The sequence below is a fragment of the Hirsutella rhossiliensis genome (genome assembly GCF_020360975.1).
Source record: "Hirsutella rhossiliensis strain HR02 chromosome Unknown scaffold00002, whole genome shotgun sequence".
NCBI lineage: Eukaryota > Fungi > Ascomycota > Sordariomycetes > Hypocreales > Ophiocordycipitaceae > Hirsutella > Hirsutella rhossiliensis.
The window spans coordinates 5,354,642-5,377,771 of record NW_025408668.1 but is presented as its reverse complement, the minus strand read 5'-3'; the positions used below and the strand labels follow the sequence as shown (position 1 = coordinate 5,377,771).

Sequence of the window (23,130 nt, the reverse complement as noted above, 5' to 3'; positions counted from 1 at the left end):
CTAGAAGGAGAGATGGGCATTTGGGCAGCGACAGCCCGCATCCTCTGTTGGATATTTGGGAAATTTCACTTTGGAGCCTGCATCAACGCAGCAAGGAAATTTTGCTTTCAAAAGTTTATAAATCTCGTGCTAGACAATCACACGTATCCGTACACGCTGTCCTGGCGGACAACCTCAACGCCTAGAGTGCCTCCTGAATCTGCCCTTCTTCGAAAGCCATGTCCCTTGACGACGCCGCTTTTTACGCACTCTCGGTCCTCCCTTTTTTGCTGGGAGGCTCACCCCCCGTTTCGTCCAACTTCCGTTTCCCGTTGGCCTGAGGTTGCGGCAGCGCTGTCGAGTGCTTCGCAGCACGGTCATGGGCCGCCAGCAGCCGAGCGTACTCCAGCTCCACGCTGGTAAGAGTCTCGCGTAGCTTTTCGATACGCTCAGAGGGCTCGATCTGCGAGAGCACGTCCCTGTTGTGTCGGTACAGTCGTTGCTTGACAATCAGCTGCCATATCCTCTCCTGGTGTTTGTCGGCCTTTGTCGGCGCCGGAACAAGGGCGTCGAGGTCCAACGTGGGCCGCACCGAGGCCGGCAGCTTGGACATGAGGTGCATCTCGACGACGCGTGCGAATTGCCGCGGGGCTATCTTGGCCTTGCGCCTGATACGCTCGAGCGCGTCGCCGCCAACGACCAGAGGCGGCACGGCACCGGATTCAGGTATCGACACTGAGGTGTCCAGGCCGAGGGCGTTGAACTCGGGGATGGTGCGGAGAAAGGTCAGGTCGCAGATGTCTCGAAGATCATCGAAAGTCTCGCTTGGATTCTCGACCGTAAACTCATGCGTCTGGGGGTGTGCGTGATACGACTCAAAGATGGTCTTGTAAAGGCGAGCACCGTTGCCCTTGCCCTGGAACGGCGGCAGGATGACAAACTGGGAAAGCCTCGTTCTGCAGGGAAGTTCGGCCAGATCATAGTTCCCTTGTGGCAGTTCCCAGCTATCCTTTGGCGACGGGGGGGGCGTGTGGCGCTGGAAGTAGAAGAAACGATAGACTGTCGCGTAGCCGACAAAGACATACGACGTCTTTTCAGGGTCCTCGGATGATGTTTGCGTCTTGTAGAGGAAAAAGACTGTCCAGCGGTCGGCGTCGGAGAGATCTAGTTCGGACGAGTCCGAGTCTGCGCTCTGCCCGATGTAGGTTCCTCCCTCGATGAACAGCGGGACTAGGATCTGGACGCGGCTGTTGAGCTGCTTGATGGCGGGATCTGCGAGACTGCCTTTCCAGATCTCGTAGCGGCCGTCGGTGCCGTCGATGGTCGCGTGAAGGGTTCCGGGAGGCGTCCAGTTGTCGCCAAGCTGCTTCGAGCTGTTCTCAAAATCGGATCCTTTGACAAAGGCGACTTGGACGGGTCAGCGGTCATCTCGAAACCAGGTTCCCCGAGTTTGCTAGGCTGGACCAACCTTTTGGCAAATGGCCACCCTCTGCCAACACAGCTGCCACATCGGTGGGCTCGTCAACGCCAGCGGGAGGCTTCAACTTCTTGCTATACGAAGTGTGGAGATGCGGGCGCATGTCGTTGGCGCGGAAGCGCAGGCCGACCTTCAGATCCTTGTATCCGAAGATTTTCTCGTCGTCGCCGAAGATTGCGTATGTGAACTTGGGATGGAATGTTGCGACGGACCTGAGTCCAGACGACGACGGCGACACGAGGCTCACCGCGAGGGCCTCGTTGGCGTTCTCCAGCCCTGTGGGAACGGTTAGCGACGTGCTTGGTGCGGAGAAGAGCCGTGACTGACATTCTTCTATGTCGGGCATCGAGGCCATGGTGATGACTGCAGAGCTGTGCAAGCTCTGTGACCGCAGCTGGAATCCCGCAACGAGGTTAGTGTAGCAGAGGATGTAGGCTGACGGCGTTGGAGCTGTGCAACGTGAATCTCCAAGCTCAAAAGATTGCAAGGGAAACGCGCAATCACGCGTACAGGCGACTCTACAGTAAATCTACGAATACTCTTAAAACGCCAATCTACTAAGTTACAGTAGGTACCTAGGTATCTATGCTAGGCGTACCCTCGGGGTGAGGTTGTATCCGCTTGGTTATCGATACCATGTGCGCCGGCCCCGTTAGGAGGATAATTACGGGCTAAACAATCTTGAAGTACGGATTACGGGGTACAACGCATAGGTACATAACTCCAAGTGCGCGCGTCGCCTTTCACATGTCGCAGCGCGGAGTTCTGAACTTCTGACAATAGACACTTCCGTATATCCGAATAGCTTCGTGATCTCGTCATCTCAACTTTCGTACAACATTTGCAACCTTCAACAGACGACTATTGGTTCCTTGAAGAGTCGAAGCGCGTGGGCACCACGGTCTCGCTCTCACATGCTCAATGCCTGTCGTCATCTACCATACATGTGAGACTTGATATCATGTGGGTGGTGTCGGCATCGCTCATCTGAGGAGCCCGTAGGCATGGGCCTCCGGGAATTCTCGCACCAGCGGAATGGGCATCAAGAGCGCCCGTATTTTGGAGGAATTCTCGGGCCTTGTCTTCTGCTGCTGGTCGCTGTAACGGCAACGTTTTAACAATCCCAGCCATTTGGTACACCACCGCTGAAGGACAGCTAGGAAAGCTCTCTGAATGGGACCTGGAGCAGCTTACCTGCAAAGCCCGCGTAGTCGTGGAAAGAACCGGCGGAGCGGTATACTGAACTGTCCGACAAGTTCTGCCTCTGCGTCTCCAAGGTCTTCCGGGCGAGCAACCGAGTGGAGTAGCATCACCTCTGGTGATGTATGATATTCTGGGACATCAGCAATCATGTCTGGTCTGGGTTGGCGTGGGTATGTATCGTAGAAATGGGGCGTAAGTGCATATAGAAATATAATATGAGTCTAAATAGTAATACTCTATTAATTATACGAATCTTGGTTATGACAAGTGACCGAAGTGTAGCTGGAAGGATGGCGGCGTGCAGTCGGATGGATGGGTCTAACGCCAGACATAGAAATCCTCAGCCACACGGCACCCATAACACGGCCCCCATGGCAATGTGGTTCGGCCCCATCAGTCATTGCCATAAAGAGCGGCTGTGGCGTAGGGTTGACGAGGAGCAACGGCGGGTAAATATGCAAAAAGCGCAAGACCCTGGTTATGACGAGATAGGGATCATAGAGGGGGCGCCATGGGAAACTTGGAACGGGCACGCCGACGCTGGTCGAGCCGTCGCAACGCCATAACACGCCCGTCTCTCCGCGGGTAGACGTACTTTCAGGATACGGGCTGGTTGTCACGGCCAGTGTGGTAATTGATGCAAACAATTCGTATAAGTCACTGCTTGATAACTGACTGCTTGTTGAGAAGTCTGGTGCAAGCGTCATCCGTCTAGCGCTTGCATGCCGACCCTGAAGGAAAACTAAGGCCAGGCTTCTTCTTCGGTCCAAGAGGCGACCCCGGAACGTGGGCGGCAGCCGTCCCTGGGCTTGGGCTCTTCCGACCTGGGCTCGGGCTCCTAGACCTTCCCCCCTCTCCTGGTACAGCAAGAGAGTTCGGCCTCCGACCTGGGCTTGGGCTCCTACGAAGGTTCAAAGTTGGCCCACTTCCCATCATGCCTGGTACCCTAAGCCCCTCCCCACCAAACTGTCTCTTAGTGCCATCCAGGATGAGGTCCCTGACAAGTCCAAGGTTCGGCTTGTCTAGACCTTGTCGTGGAAAGATCGCAGGGTTTTCAGGGAGCTCTGAAGGCCAGGCGACGGCCAGTCCTAAAGGAACAGCGAGGAGCGTCTTTAGGATCTTCATTTTGGCAATAAGGAGTTGGCAAGCAACGTTTGTAGCAGATAACCTGATGCCGAGTAGCCTTAGAAATGAATAAAGAGAGAGTAAAGTAGCAGATAGAATGATGTATAGTATAGGTGTCTGGCACTATATGTAGATTTATTACTAAACGCGGGGGATTTGGAAAGGGTTGACAATTGTCATGGAAGGTAGTAAAGCCAGACGGCATGTCCCAACTTATATTGCCCTAGTCACTGGCTGTCAGTCTGCGGGGGAAAATTGGCCTCTTCCCGAAGCGTAACAACGACATGCATTAAGGTCTACGAAAGTCGGCTCGAGTCCAGTAATGTTTCAGAATACTAGAACTAGCTGGAGCTGCCATGCCGTAGCGTAAACCATATATAAGTGGGAAATGGTTTTGGCTCTAGTGGAGTATGTATCTTTTCACTGACACTCGGCGTAGCTATTCGTAACACTACTTGAGGGATTGTAGGAATACCATGGTCACTTTCATGCGTCCCGCGCCGCATGCATGAGGTCCTTCTTTATGCTAACCCCATGGGCCTAGCTATTGGGATGTGGCTGTGGGGAACACGCTTCTGGTGCCGACTTCAAAAAGTGGGTGTAGATAAGGACCTGTGGTCCCTTAGATACCCTGTCCCCCCACAGATCCATTTAACTGAGTTTTGTCAGTCAATTTCCCAATTCGGGAGTCACGGGTCATGTTATATGGGGGGCCCAAGGTCAGCTCCTTCGATGAATCCGACACGACAGCATGCTCTATGCCAGATCAGCAACTGATATTTCAGCGCCTCAGGCCTAAGTAGAGAATAGGCTGTTCTAATTTACTGGGAACCGAGAGTTGAGTGAGGGAACGACCACGTGACTCTCATTCTTTGCGAATAGTCTTACTTTATGATCATTGTGTAAATAGCTTTGAGTCCGAGCTATCCTTGAGAATCTCTTTCTCTCCTTGGGAACGATCACTTTGTCCAAGTCGCATTTGACCTTGCTCGTGCTCTTGAACCGTCGCAGGTTTATACTCGCGAATGTGGTCTTTAATCTGTAGTACTCTCTACCTTGCCATGTAGCTGCCCTTAACCTTTTAGGAGCACGCGCTAAGGGATTTCCCGGTGATCTGCCGGATCGGACGATTCGCCGGATTCACCGCCAGTTCGCGTCTCCACTTCAATCCTGAATTACTCCACCACCATGGCCCCAATTGATGAAGCGCTTGACTTTCTGAAGTCGTGTGGCACTGTTAACTATGCCAAGACTGCGCGTCAGTTCAATTGCGACGAGACTACCCTGCGACGGCGACACCAAGGCAAACAGAGGTCAAGAGAGGATGCCGACAGTTTGTATAAGTCACGTCTCTCGAAACAGCAGGAAAGGGACCTTGTTGCGTATATTCGCAAGCTTTCATCACGTGGGATTCCACCTACGCTGCCGATGATCAAAGTTTCGCCCAGGATATCGCCAAAATTGAGGTCGGAAAGGACTGGCCGTATAGCTTCGTCCGACGCAACAGCGATGAGCTCGGTTGCACTTGGTTCGACGGTTTCGATATCGCAAGAAAGAGAGCAGACAATGCTTCTAGGTACAGAGCCTACTATGAGCTCGTAAGTAGGTGCCTAAGTCCACCCCTTCATTGCTGATCGTACAAGATTGGCGAGAAAATCGAGAAATACAACATCCTGCCTTGCAACACGTATAATGTGGACGAAAAGAGTTTTCTCCTCGGCGTCATCAATCGTACCAAGAGAGTATTCTCTGTTCATGCTAAAGCAAGGAAAATTGATCGGTGCTGCCCAGGATGGCAACAGATCATGGATCACGTTCTGGCATGTGTCTGTCAAGACCTGACCGCGCTACCCCGTTTCTCATCTACCAAGGCAAGCCAGGGCAAGTTCAGGACTCCTGGCTCACGGAGTTTGATCCGGAGCACCAAGCGGCGTTTTCACAACCTCAGAAACGGGTTGGACGAACCATGAACTTGGAAAGGAATGGCTCATTGGTGTTTTCGACCGGTTCACGAAAGAAAAGGCGCGAAACGGCCGAGATTACCGCCTCCTGATCACCGACGGACACTCTAGTCATGTCAATATGGACTTCCTGGAGTGGTGTGACCAGCATCGGATAATCGTTGCCGTGTTTCCGCCGCATTCCACGCACAGGCTGCAGCCCCTTGATGTGTCCCTTTTTGGCCCTCTTTCGACCGCATACACCAACCAGCTCATCCAGTGGACTGCAAAGACGCAGGGACTCATTAGGCTATCGAAACGCGAGTTCTGGTCCTTATTTTGGAACGCATTCGGGTCATCATTCTCGGCGGAGAACATCGCAAGTGGGTGGAAACGGACCGGACTCCTCCCATTTGACCCTGAAGTCGTGTTGTCGCAGATCACGGAGAAAATAGAAGATGAGTCTGAGTCTGGCGACGGCTCCGTTGACTCGCTCGCCCTTCAGCAGCCTACTGCTCGGGATTTGCGCCGACTTGTCGACAAGGTAGTCGATGGATCCTCGAAAATGCTAGCCGAGACAGTCGGAAGCTCAAAAGTACTCTCGAAAGTCTCCAATCTCAGAACGAATTGCTTCGATATGAGAATCAGGGACTTCGCGAGACTATCTTTCACGAAAAGCAGCGCAGAATGCGCGGTAAAGCTCTGAAGGATTACCTTTTCGATCGTGTAGATCCTAACTCGGCGCAGGTATTTAGCCCTGCAAAAGTGGCCCAAGCGCGCTTGAAGAAAGCAGCCATGGAGACTCAGAAGCAAGAAGAGGCCTTGGAGAAAGAACGACAAAAGTTTGAGCGACAGCAAAAGGCGGCAAACCTCAAAGCCCTTGCTCTGGAGAAGAGAAGGCAGCGAGAGGCAGAAACTGAGCAAAGACGTCAGGTAAAGGAAGCCAGACAACAAGAGCGGGAGAAAAACAGGCAAATACGAAAAGAGCTCAAGCGTAAAAACCGGGAAGCAGTGTCAGAAATGGGATCCGGACCCTTTGTGGCTCCACAAACTCGCGAGAAGAGTCCGGGTGTTCGAGACGAGATTGTCGTCGCCATTCCGGCTCCACCAGAACCGACGACAGCTCCGGAATACTCAAAGTCGCTAAGCATTAAGTTACGTAAAGATCCAAAGCCGGTCTTGGCCATTTCCTCACGTCCCAAAAAGCCATTATTGGCTGTCGAGAGCGATCGGGAGATGGTAGTCGCAATTCGGGGACTTGCGCGATCGGGACGCTACAGGAGACGACCACGGTGGCTTGATGACTGCGAAGTAGATTGAATGGCATTGCTAGGCATCTTTCTTGCTTCTGCTTTAATTTGAGATTGTTTCATATCATTTTCGTGGAGTTTCACTCAAATCTTCACCGGAATGCAAGGGAAGCAAAATCCGGCGAATCATCCGATCCGGCAGATCACCGGGAAATCCCTTATAGCCCCCCGCTTTTGGTCCGTCCATTCGGCAGAGCAGTCAGCCAAGGCGTTAACTTACACCCTTTGCAGTGGGATGCGATGAGCATGACTTGTGTATAGGGACCTTATTTACCCCTAGTTGTCTAGGACATCAAGAGGTATCTATACCATATAAACCCCCTCGATGTCCTACTAGTAAGTTATTCCAAAGCACTGACTCTGCTGACCCCTTGGGTCATATTATTAGTGGCCCCTGTCGACATCCCTGAACCGAGGACGCCAGGGTTCCTAGTAGAATCGATACACAATTAGCTGGGTACGATATCTTTTTCATACTCAGAGTGTCCGTCGTCAGCTATCATATTTCGCTTGGTCAGCTTGACTCTTCTATTAGTGGGCTCTGTCAATTGACATGGAGGGAGGAGTCGGCCTGATCACATACATACTCAGACGGGCGCCCACGTATGGGCTGTGCTTTATGCACTATGAGAGAATAAATACGTCGTGTTGACGAAATCGGGTCAACCCACATTTAGCTCTAGAATTTTCATATACGCAGGACTTTTGGGTGAGGGCGATAGAGGCCTCTTTCCTATATATATGAATGCGTCCAAATCCCGTGCGTTTAGTGAGAGTCAACCCAAAGCCATATATCAACATATAGTGCCAGACGCCTGCTACACACTCTTTTTATTAGTTTCTGAGGCTACTCGATATTAGGTTATCTAACAGTCTTTTCCACTGCCCATTGTCGCACTGGCTAGGCATTATTAGCCATGAAATTTCGAACCCGAGCTCTTTCTCCTCTACCTCTTTTACTGCTTCTTCTATTCCGCCTAGTTGGCGTTTCCCAAGGCCATAGTCTCGCCGACCCGGTACCATTTGCGGGCGGCTTTAGATCGTACTTATCAGCACCAAATATCAGCCAAGGACGCCACTCTCGACGGGATGAAGCTACCGGAGAAGACGGGAAGCTAATACAAACAATCACCGAAGCACAAAAAGATGTCAAGACCTGGACAGAACAGGCTGAGTCGGCCGACACGCCTGAGAAACTTAAAGAAGTACATGAGGAGGCCGAAAAAGCAGCGAGTAAAGCAAGTGACGCGATGAAAGAGCTGGCAAGATTATCTAACGACGCGGCCCAACAAGGTGTTCAGACGTTCAACCAGGGGTGGGACACATTTGGCAAAGTATTGACCGACAGGACGGGTGCCATTATGATTGGCTACGCGACCTTATTTGCCAAGTATGAAAAGGCCATTAACGAAGATAAAGCGCAACTCGAAAATCTTCTTGGCAAAATAAGCAATGCGGACACATATAAAGAGCATATCGATCCTTTTCACCTAAGCAGTGCTAAACTTGGAATCCAAGTTTCAGGTGCTCTTGGGTTTCTCGAGGACAAACAGCGACTAACTACGGAGGCGCCCGATTCATACTGGCGGGATAAAGTGGAAAAAAAAGAAGATGCAGAGGCTCGTGCCCTGCTTGTTTTGCAACAAGGGCAGAATGTTATAAAACAGGTATACGACGGCATGAAGCTACAAGTAGACAACTTTGTCGGCGGTATGCTTGATAACTTTATGGTTATCAACAAAATCAGATCAAAAGTGCGCGGTTATCAAGACGCGGATGAGGGCGACGACCAGAACACAGGCATGCAAAACATCGATCAGGAAGCCGATGACATACTGGTCGCAATTAAGGATGCATTATGGGAGCTGTCGCCTGCAGCGCCTTTCAAAGATCTATACGACAAGCTTACAAACGATAAGGAGGTAGGGGTGTGGGGATGGTTAGGAGTAACCTTTGAAATCGGCCTCGAAATCCTCGCCTGGGTGCCCACGCCGGCTGCCCCTGCTATCCGAATACTTAAGGTCGGACGAACAGCATTCAAGGTGATGAAGTTGATTAAAAAGGCCCAAAAACTTATTACAAGAACGAAAAAGCTCTGTGGAAGGACTAAGACGATCGAGCATGTTGCAACGGCCGTCGAAACTATTCAGACGCTGCTAGGAAAGTTCACGATGGGTCTAAATCTGAATGGTCTCCTAGACCAACCGAAGCCGGAAGGTCCCTCCGAAGAGGAACAGAAGAGCCTACTGGAACTTGTCAAGCTGACCCAGTTGGTTAAGGTGCCTAAAAGGGGGAAACTAAGCGAAGACGAGCTAAAAACTGTGCTCGGTAAGATCAGTGAGGGGTTGAAAGAAGGTGACAACATCGGGAAAGCCATGAAAACCGTTGTTTGCAAGAAAGTCAAGCCGGTGCTGTTGAGTCTGGTTGGTGGAGGTGGGAGAAACCTATGTGGGGGACTACAGACCGACTCGTCGAAGCCCACGGGAAAGAGTAACGGAAAGAAACCCCCCATCCCAACGAAGACCAACCCCCAAAAAGGCAACGGCAACAGCAACGGCAAAGGCGGGAAGAAATCGAGCAACAAAAAGTTGGGAGGGTTTCTACTAGCTGGAACTACAAAGCGAGAGTGTAACGGGCTGAGCCCGTGAGGGTCTCGGCTCCGCTCTCGACAAGACCCACCGGAGCTCCGCTTATAAGCTCGTGCCATCTTCGAGAGCTTTCCTTTCTTTTCTTTTCTTCTTCTTTTCTCCTTAGCTTTAGGATACTCGTCGCAGTCGCTCAGCTAGTTGTCAACACACTCAGTTGAGACCGTTACATTATCCTAAAGCTCCGCTTTCATCGTTAAAGCCTTTGATCACAATCAATTGGCAGCGCTGTTCAGTTCCCTTTGTGGGTACGCGGAGTGGCAGTAGCTTGGGCAATCCTGTGTGGAACGCCCGCGACGAAAGTGCGTGTGTGTACGGCGCCAAAGCCAGCTTGGCTCGCGTCGCGTAGCTCTCATCTCCCGAGCAAAGGACGTGGAGCGTCAATCTGCTCTCCGTACGGCGTGCGGTTGAGCGAGAAGTACGTGATTGCTGCTTGGCTCCCAGTGTGGACGGCAGCAGCTGGACTAGAAGCCCTGTGCAGAACGTCCAGCCGTGTAGGAAGGAGCCTTCGAGGCGTTGATAGCGTTCGACCGTTGTCGAGATATCCCTTCCGTATCAGACTTGCTGTGTGATCAAGTCGCCCTCAGTCCTGAGAGACGAGGAGAAAATCTTCAGTCATGGAGGCAATCGATTCCCAGCAAGGTTCTTTTGAGCCTCAATCGATGATGCAAGCCCTGGCTGCAGTGATGGACAAACTAGAAAGTGTGTGTGCAAGCCAAGAGGCCGAACGCGAAGAGATGCGATCGCAGATCCGAATCCTCCAAACAGCCGTCTCAACTCCGACTCCGGCAAATGAACCAGTCGCTCCTATCGAACCGATGTCCGACAACACGCCTCAATCGATCGAGACATCCGAAAGAATCCCATCAAAGAGGGTAAAACCAACCTTGCCTGATCCGCCGAAATTCGATGGAACCAGGAAAACTTCCGTCCCTGGTTCTTAGAGATGAAAGCGAAATTGGCTGTGGACCGACAGGCATTCGACAATAAAGAAGCACTCTTCGCCTATGTGTACTCCCGGTTGGCGGGAACAGCCCAGAACATGGCCGCTGCTTATTACGAACAGGGCGGTATCGATGGTGCTCGCTCCCCAGATCTGTTTCTCGACTACTTGAACCGTCGGTACGGGGACCCGAACGCAAAGGCACGAGCACTGGATCGACTTCGATCGTTGAAGCAGAAGCCTGATGAGAGTTTCGCCAGTTTCTTCCCAAAGTTCGAGAAAGAGCTTGCCGATAGTGGCGGTGGCGAGTGGGCCGACGTGGTGCAAATCAATTACTTGGAAGGAGCAATTAATAATAGGCTCAAGTCGAGTCTCGTCAGTGCCGTCAGTCTCCGAAGGATTTCAACAGCTACGCCGAGCTACTCTTGACGATTGGCTCGCGCCTAGATAGCCTCAATTTCCACCAACGACAACAAGGCCGCGAGCAGAGGTCAAGAAAGGAGTATGGTCGTTTATCCGAACCGCTCGAGTCCCGACAAAGCCCCGTCACCCGGATCGCCAACCACGTCGTCCCCCCCGTCCGATGATCAGATGGATTGGGAACCCGTGAAAGCAAATCGGTTGATAAACGGCAGGAGGGCCCCGGAGGAAAAGCAATTTGTTCCGTTGGAGGAGCGCAAATGTTACGAGTGCGGGAAGCTTGGCCATCTTGCGGCCAAGTGTCCGGGAAGGAGCGGCGGCAGCAGAGAGTCAAGGTCCGTGTCGAAGAGAAGACAAGAAGCTCGAGAGCAAAGCACCAAGAGCCCGCGGAGAGTTCTAGCGGGGATACCTCCGATGACCATTCGGAAAACGAGTAGCTCCTGACGAAAATCGCCGTCAGGAGCGCGCAAAGGCTGAGGCGGAATGGGCAACTCAGAAGGACGAGATGGACTGTGAAGGCCTCTACGTAAATTTCGGTATCAATCGAGAGTATTTCACCACGGCCTTCGTTGACTGTGGTTGCCTGTGTTATGGGACCATCAGTGAGCGCCTTGCCCGCAAGCTTCACCTGCCGCGTATTCCGATTAAACCTCGAGCGTTGGAGCAGGTCAACACATTCTCACCCGAGGCCATCTGTGCCGTGACCTACTTCGACTTCGATATCGACGGGTACCAGAAGAAAGAGCTTTTTCTACGTTGTGCGAGACCAGACCGATCCTGTGATTCTGGGCAAGAAGTGGTTGAACCAGGAGGATGTCACCTTGCGATTATCGCAGAACCTCTTGCATATCGGGACGCACGACCATTGGGTGAAAGGCCGAGACCCGAAGGAGGAGGAACGGTGCAACATACGAGGACAGGCGGCGTTCGTGTTCGCCGGAATGGTTCGCCGAGCAAGAAAGTTCAAGCATCGAGACGATGGAGTGCGGATCTTCGCCGCAAGCCTGAAAGACATTGAGAAGGCATTGACTCCGAGGAAGAAGTCAGACCCGAGAGAAGCTGCCCCGTCACTCCCACGAGTCCCTATCCGTCTTCGCCCGCGACCAAGCGGACCACCCCCCCCCGCGTCGTCGGGGGTGTGATCACAAGATTCAGTTAGAGAGGGGTCCTGATGAAAAGGAAAAAGAACCGCCGTGGGGACCATTGTACGGCATGTCACGAGAAGAGCTCATTGTTCTGCGAAAGACTCTCACTGAGCTACTCGACAAGGGTTTCATTCGAGCAAGTAGTTCTCCAGCGTCAGCACCAGTTTTGTTCGTGAGGAAGCCCGGTGGTGGTCTGCGCTTTGCGTGGACTATCGAGGATTGAATGCGATCACCAAGAAAGACCGATCTCCTTGCCGTTGATCGAGGAAACTTTGCGGTCGCTGTCCAAGGCCAAGTGGCTCACCAAACTTGACGTTATCGCAGCATTTCACAAGATTCGCGTCGAGGAGGGAGACGAGTGGAAGACAGCATTCAGAACACGTTACGGACTCTACGAATGGCTTGTCACGCCATTCGGGTTGACGGGTGCTCCCGCAACGTTTCAGCGTTACATAAACCACACGTTGCGAGATTTCCTCGACGAGTTCTGTTCCGCTTACATTGACGACATCTTGATCTACTCGAGCGGTTCGCTCGCAGATCATCGCAACAAAGTCAGGCAGGTCCTTGCTCGACTGCGAGATGCAGGCCTGCAGATTGATATCGACAAGTGTGACTTTGAGGCAAAGAGTGTCAAGTACCTGGGCTTCATCGTCGAAGCCGGGAAAGGTATCCGCGTGGACCCGGAGAAGGTGCAGGCAATTCAGCAGTGGCAGCGACCCCGTTCTGTCAAAGGCGTCAGAAGCTTTCTGGGTTTGCCAACTATTACCGGCAATTCATTCCCAGATTCTCCAACATCGCCGCGCCTCTAACGGCGTTAACAAAGAAGGATGCGGTGTTTGCGTGGTCGAAGGAGTGCGACAAGGCCTTCGAGGAGTTGAAGGCTCTTCTGACCAGTGCGCCGGTCCTTGCGCAATGGGATCCGGATAGAGAGACGATTGTGGAGACGGATTCATCCGGTTATGTCACAGGAGGGGCGCTCTCGCAAAAGGGCGATGACGGCATCATGCGGCCTGTGGCCTTCTTCTCAAAGAAAAACGCACCGGCGGAGTGCAACTACCCAATCCACGATAAAGAGCTGCTGGCGATCATTCGCTGCCTTGAGCATTGGGACGCCGAATTGAGGAGTGTGAAGTCCTTTACCGTTTTGACGGATCATCTCAACCTCCGTTACTTCACCAAGAAGCAGCAACTGAGTGAACGTCAGGCGCGATGGGCTGAGACGCTATCGCGGTACAGCTTCACCATCAAGCATCGACCGGGCAAAGAAGCCGTCGTACCGGACACGCTGTCTCGACGAGAACAGGACATGCCGCACAGCGCCGAAGATGATCGGTTGCAAGGACGACGTGTTCAGCTGCTGCAACGTAACAAGGGTGGCCTGGTGACAAAAGTCAAGAGCGGTTATGTCACCAAGGGCGACACGGATCAACCCGATGACGCAACAACTGACCAAGACGACTCAATCGAAAACCCTTTCTCGGACCCGGAACTGCAGAAGTTATGGGACGAAGGTGTCAAGCACAATCGTTATTGGCTCATCCGAAAGGCCGTACAGCAAGGCGAGAGGCGTCTGCCGTCGCATTGGGGACTGCCCGTGATGCTCTCGGAATGCTCGATTGACGATGGACAGCGGCTCTGCTGGCGAGAGCGAATTTGGGTGCCGAACCACGAACCCTGCGCACGCGGCTTATGCAGGAGACGCATGACTCAACGCTTGCAGGACACCCCGGACGGGACATGCTGAAGTCCTTGTTGAGCCGCAAGTTTTATTGGCCAGGCCTCGATTCAGACGTGCGTCAATTTGTGAGAAATTGTGATGTGTGTGGCCGAAGCAACATTTGGCGAGAGAAGCGTCGCGGTTTATTGAAGCCGCTACCTATTCCAGACAGGATCTGGTCGGAGCTGTCAATTGACTTTGTGACAGACCTGCCACCAACCAAGTCGAACGGTTCGACCAACCTTATGGTCGTGACGGACAGACTGTCCAAAAGTGTCGTTCTTGAGTCATTGAAGGACATCACGGCCGAGACGACGGCCAGAGCATTGCTACGGAACGTGGTGCAACACCATGGCGTGCCGCGCGCGATCGTCACTGACCGTGGCACGCAATTCACCAGTAGACTATGGCAGAGGCTCTGCGAGCTGCTACGCGTGAAGCAAAGATTGTCTACGGCGTGGCATCCCGAGACTGACGGTGCAACAGAAAGGGCGAATCAGGAAGTCGAGAGATATCTGAGGATCTTTGCTGCTTATGCTCAGGATAACTGGGAAGAGCTGTTGCCAGCGGCCATGATGGCCATCAACAATCACAACTCGACGTCGACAGGCCTGAGCCCGTTCTTTATCACGCATGGGTATCATGTTGACCCGATACAAGTCAAGGAGAAGTTACGGACGGACGGAAGGTCCCCAGTGACCAGGGCTGAAAGCATTGTGCAACGATTTCGAGAGGCAACGGAATGGGCCCAGGCGGCAATTGCGTCAGCGCAAGAGCAGCAAGAGAAGAACGCCAATTCGCGAAGACAGCCGTCAGACCAGTTCAAGCCTGGAGACAAGGTATGGCTGCGACTTCGCAACATCCGATCCAATCGGCCATCCAAGAAGCTCGATTGGCTGTCGGCCAAGTACACCGTCCTGGAGACCATTGGGTCACACGCGTGCAGGCTGGACACGCCTCCGGGAATACACAACGTGTTCCACGTGTCGCTCTTACGCTTAGCAGCGGACGATCCGCTACCGTCACAGACGTCGGATGACTACCGCCCACCGGCCATTTTGACGGACGATGGCGAGCTGTGGGAAGTGGAAGAGATTCTGGACAGGAAGAAAGTCGGGAGAGAGTGGAAAGTGTTGGTGAAATGGGTCGGATGGATAGGTCCGACGTGGGAGCCAGTCAAGTACGTCGCAGACACAATAGCACTGGCTAGGTATGAAGAAGTTCATGGGAAAGTTGGATCGAAACCACCCCAATCGAAACGATCGAAACGGGGGGAGGGGAAGGGGGGGGGTTATTGTAACGGGCTGAGCCCGTGAGGGTCTCGGCTCCGCTCTCGACAAGACCCACCGGAGCTCCGCTTATAAGCTCGTGCCATCTTCGAGAGCTTTCCTTTCTTTTCTTTTCTTCTTCTTTTCTCCTTAGCTTTAGGATACTCGTCGCAGTCGCTCAGCTAGTTGTCAACACACTCAGTTGAGACCGTTACAGAGAGGAGGAGAAGAAGCAGCTGTTTGATGATGTTTTGGCCTTATCCAAGAGGTCCACGGATAACCAGGAGGAGATAGACTTGGATCGTACCCTCAGCCTCCTTGACCAAGCCGCGGAAGATCTCTCCAAGTTAGACGAAGATGCTGAGGCTCACAAGCGAGACGAAGACGAAGAAGACCTGGATGGGCTCTCGTTCTTGGATAATGACGAGCTTCTAGAGGGTTTTGCCGCCCTCCTCAAGCCGAATTTTACAGACGACTCGAATGACGAGACAGACGATTCGATTAACGAGATAGATGGGGAACTATTGGCACGTGCGTCCAGTACTTAGACCAAGAATTCCACTGCATGTCCTAACTATGGGCTGCGACAAGACCTTTTGCCGTGGTGGGCTACTGCTGTAAGGCTTTCGCGCATAAATAGACGTCTTAGATAAAAGACAGCTATCCGAGACATTACAGAGGAGAAGCCGTAAGAAATTAGAGGGCCGTGATATATAAAAATAGCATATTTATTTACGCTAGAAAGCAAATAACGAGGCAATTAATAATTCTCTTATCTATTATAGACTATTAGTTTTTACTATAACTAAATAATAGGCTATAAAATAAAATAAAAACTTAAGAGATATATAGTAAGAAAAATAAAGTCTTATAAATCAAGGGAAAAAAGTACTTTATTAGGGATGCTAGGTGTTAGTTAGACCTATCGTAACTAGCGATAAATATATAGTAATGTTCGCTATATCTAGCTAAAGCCCTCCCGTAACTCTAGACGGTCGTAAGATATCCTATCTAAGTAGTAAGAGTAAAAGGCTATCCTTTTATAATTATCTAGGCATTAGATCTACCTTATATATAGATAGGTCTAACGCCTCTATCTAGTATAGGAGATAGTGCCGGATCTACCTACTTCTAGGTAGGTCCTATTTATATCTTATATATAATAGCTAAAAGTTATAAAAATACTATTTAAGCTTTTAGTTCTTATAAAAAAGATATAAAGGTATATATTAATTTAAAAAAAAATTTATGTAAATAAAGGAAAGTATTAAGCTAGTAAAATACCGCTATACTATATAAAATAAGGGCACCCCTAGTAGAGGTATTACTAACGCGTATTATAGGCCCTTTCTTATCCTAATATAACTCCTAGGTTAATAGCTATATCTTTTATAGGGCTAGCAAGCTACCTATAGGACTAATAGGGCCTTATCTAGTAAACAGATAGGATTTCCTATATAGTTAAGGAGGCATAGGCAACCCCCCTAATTCTTTAGATTTAGGCTATCAGCTACCCGCAGCGCATCATAACCTCCCTAGGAGTCGAACAATAGACCAACCAGCTAGCGCAGCTTCCGGAATAGGTTTTTAACCCTCACTGATTCGCTTAGCGGGGACCCGCAACCTGGCTCATAACTATTAAGCTAGTAAAATACCGCTACACTATGCAAAATAAGGGCACCCCTAGTAGAGATGTTACTAACGCGTATTATAGGCCCTTTCTTGTCCTGACAGAAAGTTATCTAAATTTAAGGATAAAAGTAAGTACTATAAGTACTATACTTCTATATTTCTTTCTCCCTCTTCTATTTGATTACTCTTCTTCATATCCTTACAGCACTTATAATAAGGTTAGAAATTATCACGTTATTTTGCTAGGCAAAAGTAGAGTGCACACTCCAGCAGAGGATGCTGCAAGTGACTGTTATAATTGATAGCTTTACATGTAACAGAAATTCCGTACAGCCGAGATCTTGATGTCCCCTCTTTTACCCCTCTTTTCCAGCCGTGCAGGCCATTCCGTCTTATCTTTTGCCACGTCTATAGGAGTCTATAGGAAGCCGTCGCCACGTCTTTCTTCCCCTCTCTTCCCCTCCTCAGCTCTCTGCACATCCTTTTAGCTCCTCCTATAGCCTCTCTTGCTAAGAGACATCCTCTAGACCTGCAGAATCTCGCCACGCTTTGCGACAGATGCAGGTGATCGTGTGACTTGACCTGTGCATCTCCATCCTCATTCGCCCATCCAGCCGTCAAGCTGAAGCATCCCACGTACGGTGTCTTCCACGCGGCCGGAGCCTATTGCCCGGAAGGTCCGACTCAGGTAAACAGACTTCGCATACGATGGTACGATCTCAGGGCATGGTATTTAATAACAGTTGACGGCTGCCACCAGGTGGCCGGCGCAAAGGGTACGCCCACGGCCTTTGGCTCAGTCCCCCAAACTTGTTCAGCATGGGCCGCCTTTCCAGTGACGGTACTCTGCTCCTTCTCGCTATCGCAGTGGTGCTAGGCTTTGTTCGAGTAAGAGATACTTGATGCCGCTGCCTCGTCCGGTCGCTTAAAGCTGCAGACTGTCTACCATGTCTTTCGAGTGCCAACTTCCCGCATCCCCGGGCCGTGGTATTCAAAGTGGACGAGGCTTGTTCTCGACTTCCACTTCCTCAGCGGCTCAAGGTGCCACTATGTGCATGCTCTTCACCGGCATTACGGTCAGTCCACCATGTCAACAGTCCGAACGGAGGCATGCCAACTGAGCGCCTAATTATAGGCCCTATTGTCCGCATCGGCCCCAATGAGGTCGACATTATAGATATCGAGGCCGTGAAAACCATATACGGCAGCAGGGAGACATTCCGCAAGTCCCAGTTCTACCGCAGGCTGGCCGTGCCGGGGCAACAGTCGCTCTTCAACACGGTTAACGTCGACTTCCATCGCCGGCACCGAAAGCTCCTAGCAGGGCCCATGTCGGACTCGTCGCTGAAGTGGGTGATTGTTCACGTAGAGGCCCGTCTGGCGTTGGCCCTCTCCAGGATAGGTGAGGAAATGAAGTCGCGAGGCGCGGCAGACGTCTTCAAATGGTGGTTATTCATGACGACGGACACTATCGGCGAGCTGACGTTTGGCGACTCGTTCCGCATGCTGGAGCTTGGTCATGTAAGTTGCATCGGTCCGTTGCAGACGCCGCTAGGTGCTGAGCCGCGCCAATAGAAGAACGACTACGCCCGTGATTTGGAGCAAGACAGCCGAGTTGGCGCCATCCGGGCCACCTTCCCGTCCATGGTTGGACTCTGCAGAGTCGCTCCGTTTCCTATACTTGGGCGGGCATACCGAGCCAGCGAGAACCTGACTCGTTATGCAAGCGACTTGCTGGAGCGGCACCAGTGGCTTCAGGCTGTCGACCCGGACGAGGCGCAGCGTACGTTCTTCTCCAAGCTCTTCAGCGCCTCAGAGGATGGCAAAATGCCGTTCAACGAGATCCGCGACGAGGCCCAGAACTTCATCACGGCGGGTAGCGACACGACGGCGAATTCGCTGACCTACTTGACCTGGGCCGTGTGCCGCAACCCGGACATTCGAGCGAGGCTGGTCCGGGAGCTACGGACGCTGCCGCCCGACTTTACCGAGGCTCAGCTACGCAGCCTGCCCTTCCTTGACCAGGTCATTAGCGAGGCGCTGCGCCTATACTCGGCGGCCCCATCCGGCCTGCCTCGGCTGGTGCCTCCGGGCGGGGCCGAGCTTGCGGGACACTGGTTCGCAGCGGGCACCGAGGTGTGCGCGCAGGCATTCAGCATGCACCGCGATCCCGTCATTTTCCCGCAGCCGGACGAGTTCCAGCCCTCGCGATGGGCATCGCCCACAAAGGCCATGAGGGAGGCCTACATGCCCTTTGGCCGGGGCGCCCGAGGTGAGTGTCGAACGCCTAGAGCAATAGGCCTTGCTGACGACTGGGCCCCAGTCTGTATCGGGAAGCACCTCGCTCTCATAGAGCTTCGGCTGGCCGCCGCCCGCTTCTTCCTGACCTTCCCCGAGGCGCGCATGTCGTCGCTCGAGGGCATGTGCGACGGCGACATGAAGCCAATGGTCCACCTTTTGCTGTCTCCATCAGGTGGGCGGTGCTTGATTCAAGCCTAGATAGGTAGCCCTCCATGGACATGGAAAGATGAGGGTGAGGAGGGTGATGTGTCAAGAGCAGCTCTTCAACGCTCAACCGAGCATCGAAGTGATGGTTCGTCAAGATTGCTGATATTCTTATAAGCATGATATGATGATAGGGAGTGGGTCGCGACCTCGTCAAAGAAGCACAGCAGGAAGCTGCTTACTGCACACCTCACCAAGTGCTCCACAGCGCAAAGGGCACTAGGCACAGCGTGACAGTCCTCCACCCACCAGCAAACCCACCCGGACTCTATTCCAGAAGCCCGCAGTCCCGTCCAAGCCCTCCGTAATCCCAAGCAGCGGCAGCCAGCTCGACCTCCAAGCTGATCCCAAGAGGAGCGTCTATACGAGCCCCCATCAGGCCTGGTGCTGGCTGTCGATATCGTCTTCATGCACGGCCTGACAAGCAATCTACACGGCACTTGGTGCTGTGCCGATGGTCGTGGATCCGAGCTGCACTTGCCAGTGAGCTCGACATCCCAGATGCACGGATGCTCAGCTTTGGTTACGATGCCGATATCGTGGACTGGAGCAATTCGGCCACGCCGGGAACCTTCTAGGGAGGTCGTCCGTTTCAGGGCAAAGTCAGAGTCTGAAGACCGCAGCTTGATCTTTGTCAGCCTCGGCGGCCTTGTTGTGCAGGATGCCTCATATCTCTCCAGATCGAGCCCGGAAGCCAGTCTGCGAAAGCTGGAGCCACGGATATACATATAGCGATTGCACTGTCGAGCCCAGAGTTGAGGAGATGCTTGCGGACACGTCGCGTGCCATATTTTCCACATGGGCTTCGCAGCATTCGCCGACGCCTCCCATACCCATTGCTAGTTTGCGAAGCTGGTTACTATGGAACCAGGGCAATGCAGGACCGTCTGCAAGAAGTGGCGAGCAGAATCCTCGTCCTCGGTTGGTACAAATCGTGGATGTATGATCGTGGTGCCATCGTTTCGTCCATGGGGCCTTGGCCACACAGCATTTAAGGTGGATCAACCTTGGTAGATCATGTACTAGCCAAAAGCACGAGGCGCTTGGTTGAGCAATACTAATTACCTAAAATTTATACGAGTTGAAAATGGCAAACTCCCTAGATAGCCGAGGTATGGGGTTTATGTAGTGCGAAGTAGGTAGACCAAACTACAGGGTAGGCTGACACAGGCGGCTAATTCTGCCGCGCGCCCCGTCAGGGAATTAAACTGCGTCATGAGACGCGCCTGTGAAACCTCCTAACAAAGCCAGCCTTCTCGACCCTTCGACAACACCGCGTCGTCCTGCTCCCGCAAAAGCTCGGATGGCTTCCCTCGTCACCGCCTCATCATGCCTCACGCCTTGAGCGCCGCGACGCCCTTCGGCTCGACACTCTTTTCCCTCTTTGCGCTGCTCGCCATCTCCCTGGTGGTGCTGCTCATCCTCCGACACTATCTGCCTCTCCGCTCGACTCCGGCCTTTTACCTCGTCCCCATCTTCTTCGCCCTCTGGCTCCCCTCCATCGTGGTCATCCTCGTCCCCATAGATCTCGCCTCGAGCGCGGCGACCGACGATGAAGCCTCCCGCGGCGTGTGGCTACCTCAACGAGTCGTCTTGGTGTCGTGGAGGATCACGTATTGGCTAACCTTTGCTCTAACTTGGTGCGCACACTCGCGCGATGCTGTCTCGTCGCATTCTAACGTCTATTTTTCCAGGTTTATCCTCCCGATCCTGGGAGAATACTCGGACGCTGGATATCGCGACCCAAACGACAAGCTGAGATACTCGCTTCGACAGAATGCACAGTTCTACGTCGCGTGTGCCGGCGCGGGCATCGCCGGCTTTGTCTACATCGCCATCGTCTACAAGCTCACGTTCGAGTCGCTCAAGGCTCTTGTCATGGCTCTGGCGTACTGCTGGGGCTTGGTCCTCGCCATCTATCTCATGGGCCATGGGTTGGTGTCGATCCCGAGGCGCCTCATCCGCAGCGCCAGCATCAGCGGGAGCCTGCGGCGGCTGCAGTCCAGGGCACCCAAGGCTCTCGAAAAGATGCAGGATTCTGTCGAGACTCTGCAGGAAATCGTGGCCCAAGTCTCCGAGCTCGGTCGTCGCAAGGTGGGCAGTGCAGTGGACTTCCAGGACTGGATCGAGGAGCTGCAAGAAATGGCCGGTGTTGCGCGCAACCAACCTCCGTCCTTCACACCCGACACCGACTCTCACAATCGAATTATACCGACCGTCATTACTGAAAAGTTTCTCGCTGACTTGACCAGGAGGCTCGTCCGCGCACGTCATGCGAGGTCCCGATATGCCGACGAATGGAACCGCTTGATCCAGGAAGCGAGCGAGACGCAAGCAATCCTTGACTCGGCCGCGTCCAAGAACCTTGATTTCGGCCAAGCCTCGCCCCACGCAGGGCCGTGGGCTAGGACGCAAATCCTGACGCCGTATGCCCGATACCTCTGCTACTATCACATCATGCCGCATACGCGCCTGGCTCTTGGCGGCTTCCTCGCGCTTGCTTCCGCCTGCGTCCTGTGGTCCGAACTGGTCAAGTTTCCTTTTCCCAAGCTGTCTGTCATTCGCCTGAGCGTCATCCACAACTGGGTCGGCGACGAGGCCCAGGTCGGGTTTGCCGAGCAGGTCATTTCCGCCCTCTGGATCTGCTACATGTGTGCCGCTGCGCTCATCTCCATCACCGAGGTCAAGGTGTGGCGAGGCCGCGCGTTGGTCAAACGGAACACGGCCTACGAGTCGGCGTTCTGGTATGCCTCGCAGGTGGCCAAGCTCTGCATGCCCCTGTCGTACAACTTTATGACGTTTCTCACGTCCGAGGTCTATTCCAAGACGACGTTTTACGACTTCCTCGGCAGCCATATTGACTTTACAGCCTTGGGCCGCTGGTTCGATGATCTCTTCCCCATCATCCTCTTGGTCCCCGTCTTCGCCACCCTCTTTGGGCTCTACGGCAAGGTTAAGCGTCTGTTGGCCGGAGTGGGCTTGGCCGACGATGAAGACGACGACGACGACGAGGGGAACCCCTCGGGCTACAGCACAGCATCCTGGCGCGAAGGGCAAATACTCATACAACAAGAGCTGCAAGGAAACTCGCTGCATCAGCGGCGCGAAGAGGCGGCCGTCCGGCTCACCGCAGCCAACACCAACGGAGCCCGTCCCCACCCCGTCCTGTCCGTCCCGCCCGCGAGGGACGTGGATGTCCCGTCCGCCCGCTCCTCGCCCCGGCCCTCTGCCACGGCCCCACGGCCCGGTCAGCCGTCGCGCGCGTCGTACTCGGACGAGCCGCCCGAGGACGACAACATCTTCCAGATCCTCGGCCACCGTATGAAGAACACAATCGACACCATCGAGACGCCGCAGTGGCTGCAGGAGATCGGACAGGGCATCAAGAAGCCAAAGTGGATGGGCGGCGACGGCGACGTGCCGTCCTCGGGCCGCGGCGGGCGGAGCGATTCGGACATCAGAAGGTGGTTTGGCGACGCGGGGCAGATTCGCCTGTGACAGCAGCCCCTTGCCCCTATGGTTCGTCACCCTTGGTCGCGACGATGCTAATACTGTTTTTATCGACTTGAAAAGCCTGTCCCGTCTTCTTGGGGCGGGCAACCGCTGCATGGTGTGAGGCGTTTTGAAAGTGCCGGGAAGAACGATGGGCTTGCGGTAGACATATCCTTGGGCTTGGTATTATTGCTATTCAATAGATGTAACTGTCAACTGTCTCCACACCTGATACCGTCCAACCTGTCATTCTGTAGTGAATTCGTAGTGTGACAACAGGACTTATACCCAGTCATGCTCTGTGATCGTCAATCGTGAATCGTGAA

At 53.1% G+C, this 23,130-nt stretch overlaps 5 protein-coding genes across 5 annotated transcripts; 4 read left to right on the top strand and 1 right to left on the bottom strand.

Annotated features, from left to right (window-relative positions):
• Positions 1–241: 241 nt before the first annotated feature.
• Positions 242–1,811, bottom strand: HRG_02205 (histone acetyltransferase type B catalytic subunit; the record flags this gene model as incomplete). Its single annotated transcript, XM_044860676.1, has 3 exons — positions 242–1,386; positions 1,448–1,732; positions 1,784–1,811. 3 exons carry the CDS (start codon positions 1,809–1,811, stop codon positions 242–244), a joined length of 1,458 nt encoding a protein of 485 aa, XP_044724309.1.
• Positions 1,812–4,972: 3,161 nt separating this feature from the next.
• On the top strand, positions 4,973–6,508 carry HRG_02204 (DDE superfamily endonuclease domain-containing protein; the record flags this gene model as incomplete). The annotated part of the gene is made up of 6 exons (XM_044860675.1): positions 4,973–5,042; positions 5,180–5,382; positions 5,428–5,515; positions 5,733–6,268; positions 6,346–6,418; positions 6,480–6,508. 6 exons carry the CDS (start codon positions 4,973–4,975, stop codon positions 6,506–6,508), a joined length of 999 nt encoding a protein of 332 aa, XP_044724308.1.
• Positions 6,509–12,254: 5,746 nt separating this feature from the next.
• Positions 12,255–15,723, top strand: HRG_02203 (reverse transcriptase (RNA-dependent DNA polymerase) domain-containing protein; the record flags this gene model as incomplete). The annotated part of the gene is made up of 7 exons (XM_044860674.1): positions 12,255–12,312; positions 12,365–12,924; positions 13,014–13,890; positions 13,968–13,993; positions 14,060–14,278; positions 14,450–15,087; positions 15,393–15,723. 7 exons carry the CDS (start codon positions 12,255–12,257, stop codon positions 15,721–15,723), a joined length of 2,709 nt encoding a protein of 902 aa, XP_044724307.1.
• A 1,792-nt stretch (positions 15,724–17,515) lies between these two features.
• HRG_02202 (cytochrome p450 domain-containing protein) lies at positions 17,516–19,306 on the top strand (the record flags this gene model as incomplete). Its single annotated transcript, XM_044860673.1, has 5 exons — positions 17,516–17,518; positions 17,745–17,883; positions 17,943–18,328; positions 18,383–19,079; positions 19,131–19,306. 5 exons carry the CDS (start codon positions 17,516–17,518, stop codon positions 19,304–19,306), a joined length of 1,401 nt encoding a protein of 466 aa, XP_044724306.1.
• A 1,335-nt stretch (positions 19,307–20,641) lies between these two features.
• HRG_02201 (LMBR1-like membrane protein) lies at positions 20,642–22,810 on the top strand (the record flags this gene model as incomplete). Its single annotated transcript, XM_044860672.1, has 2 exons — positions 20,642–20,952; positions 21,007–22,810. The coding sequence occupies 2 exons, from the start codon at positions 20,642–20,644 to the stop codon at positions 22,808–22,810; spliced, it is 2,115 nt and encodes a 704-aa protein (XP_044724305.1).
• Between the last annotated feature and the right edge of the window lie 320 nt (positions 22,811–23,130).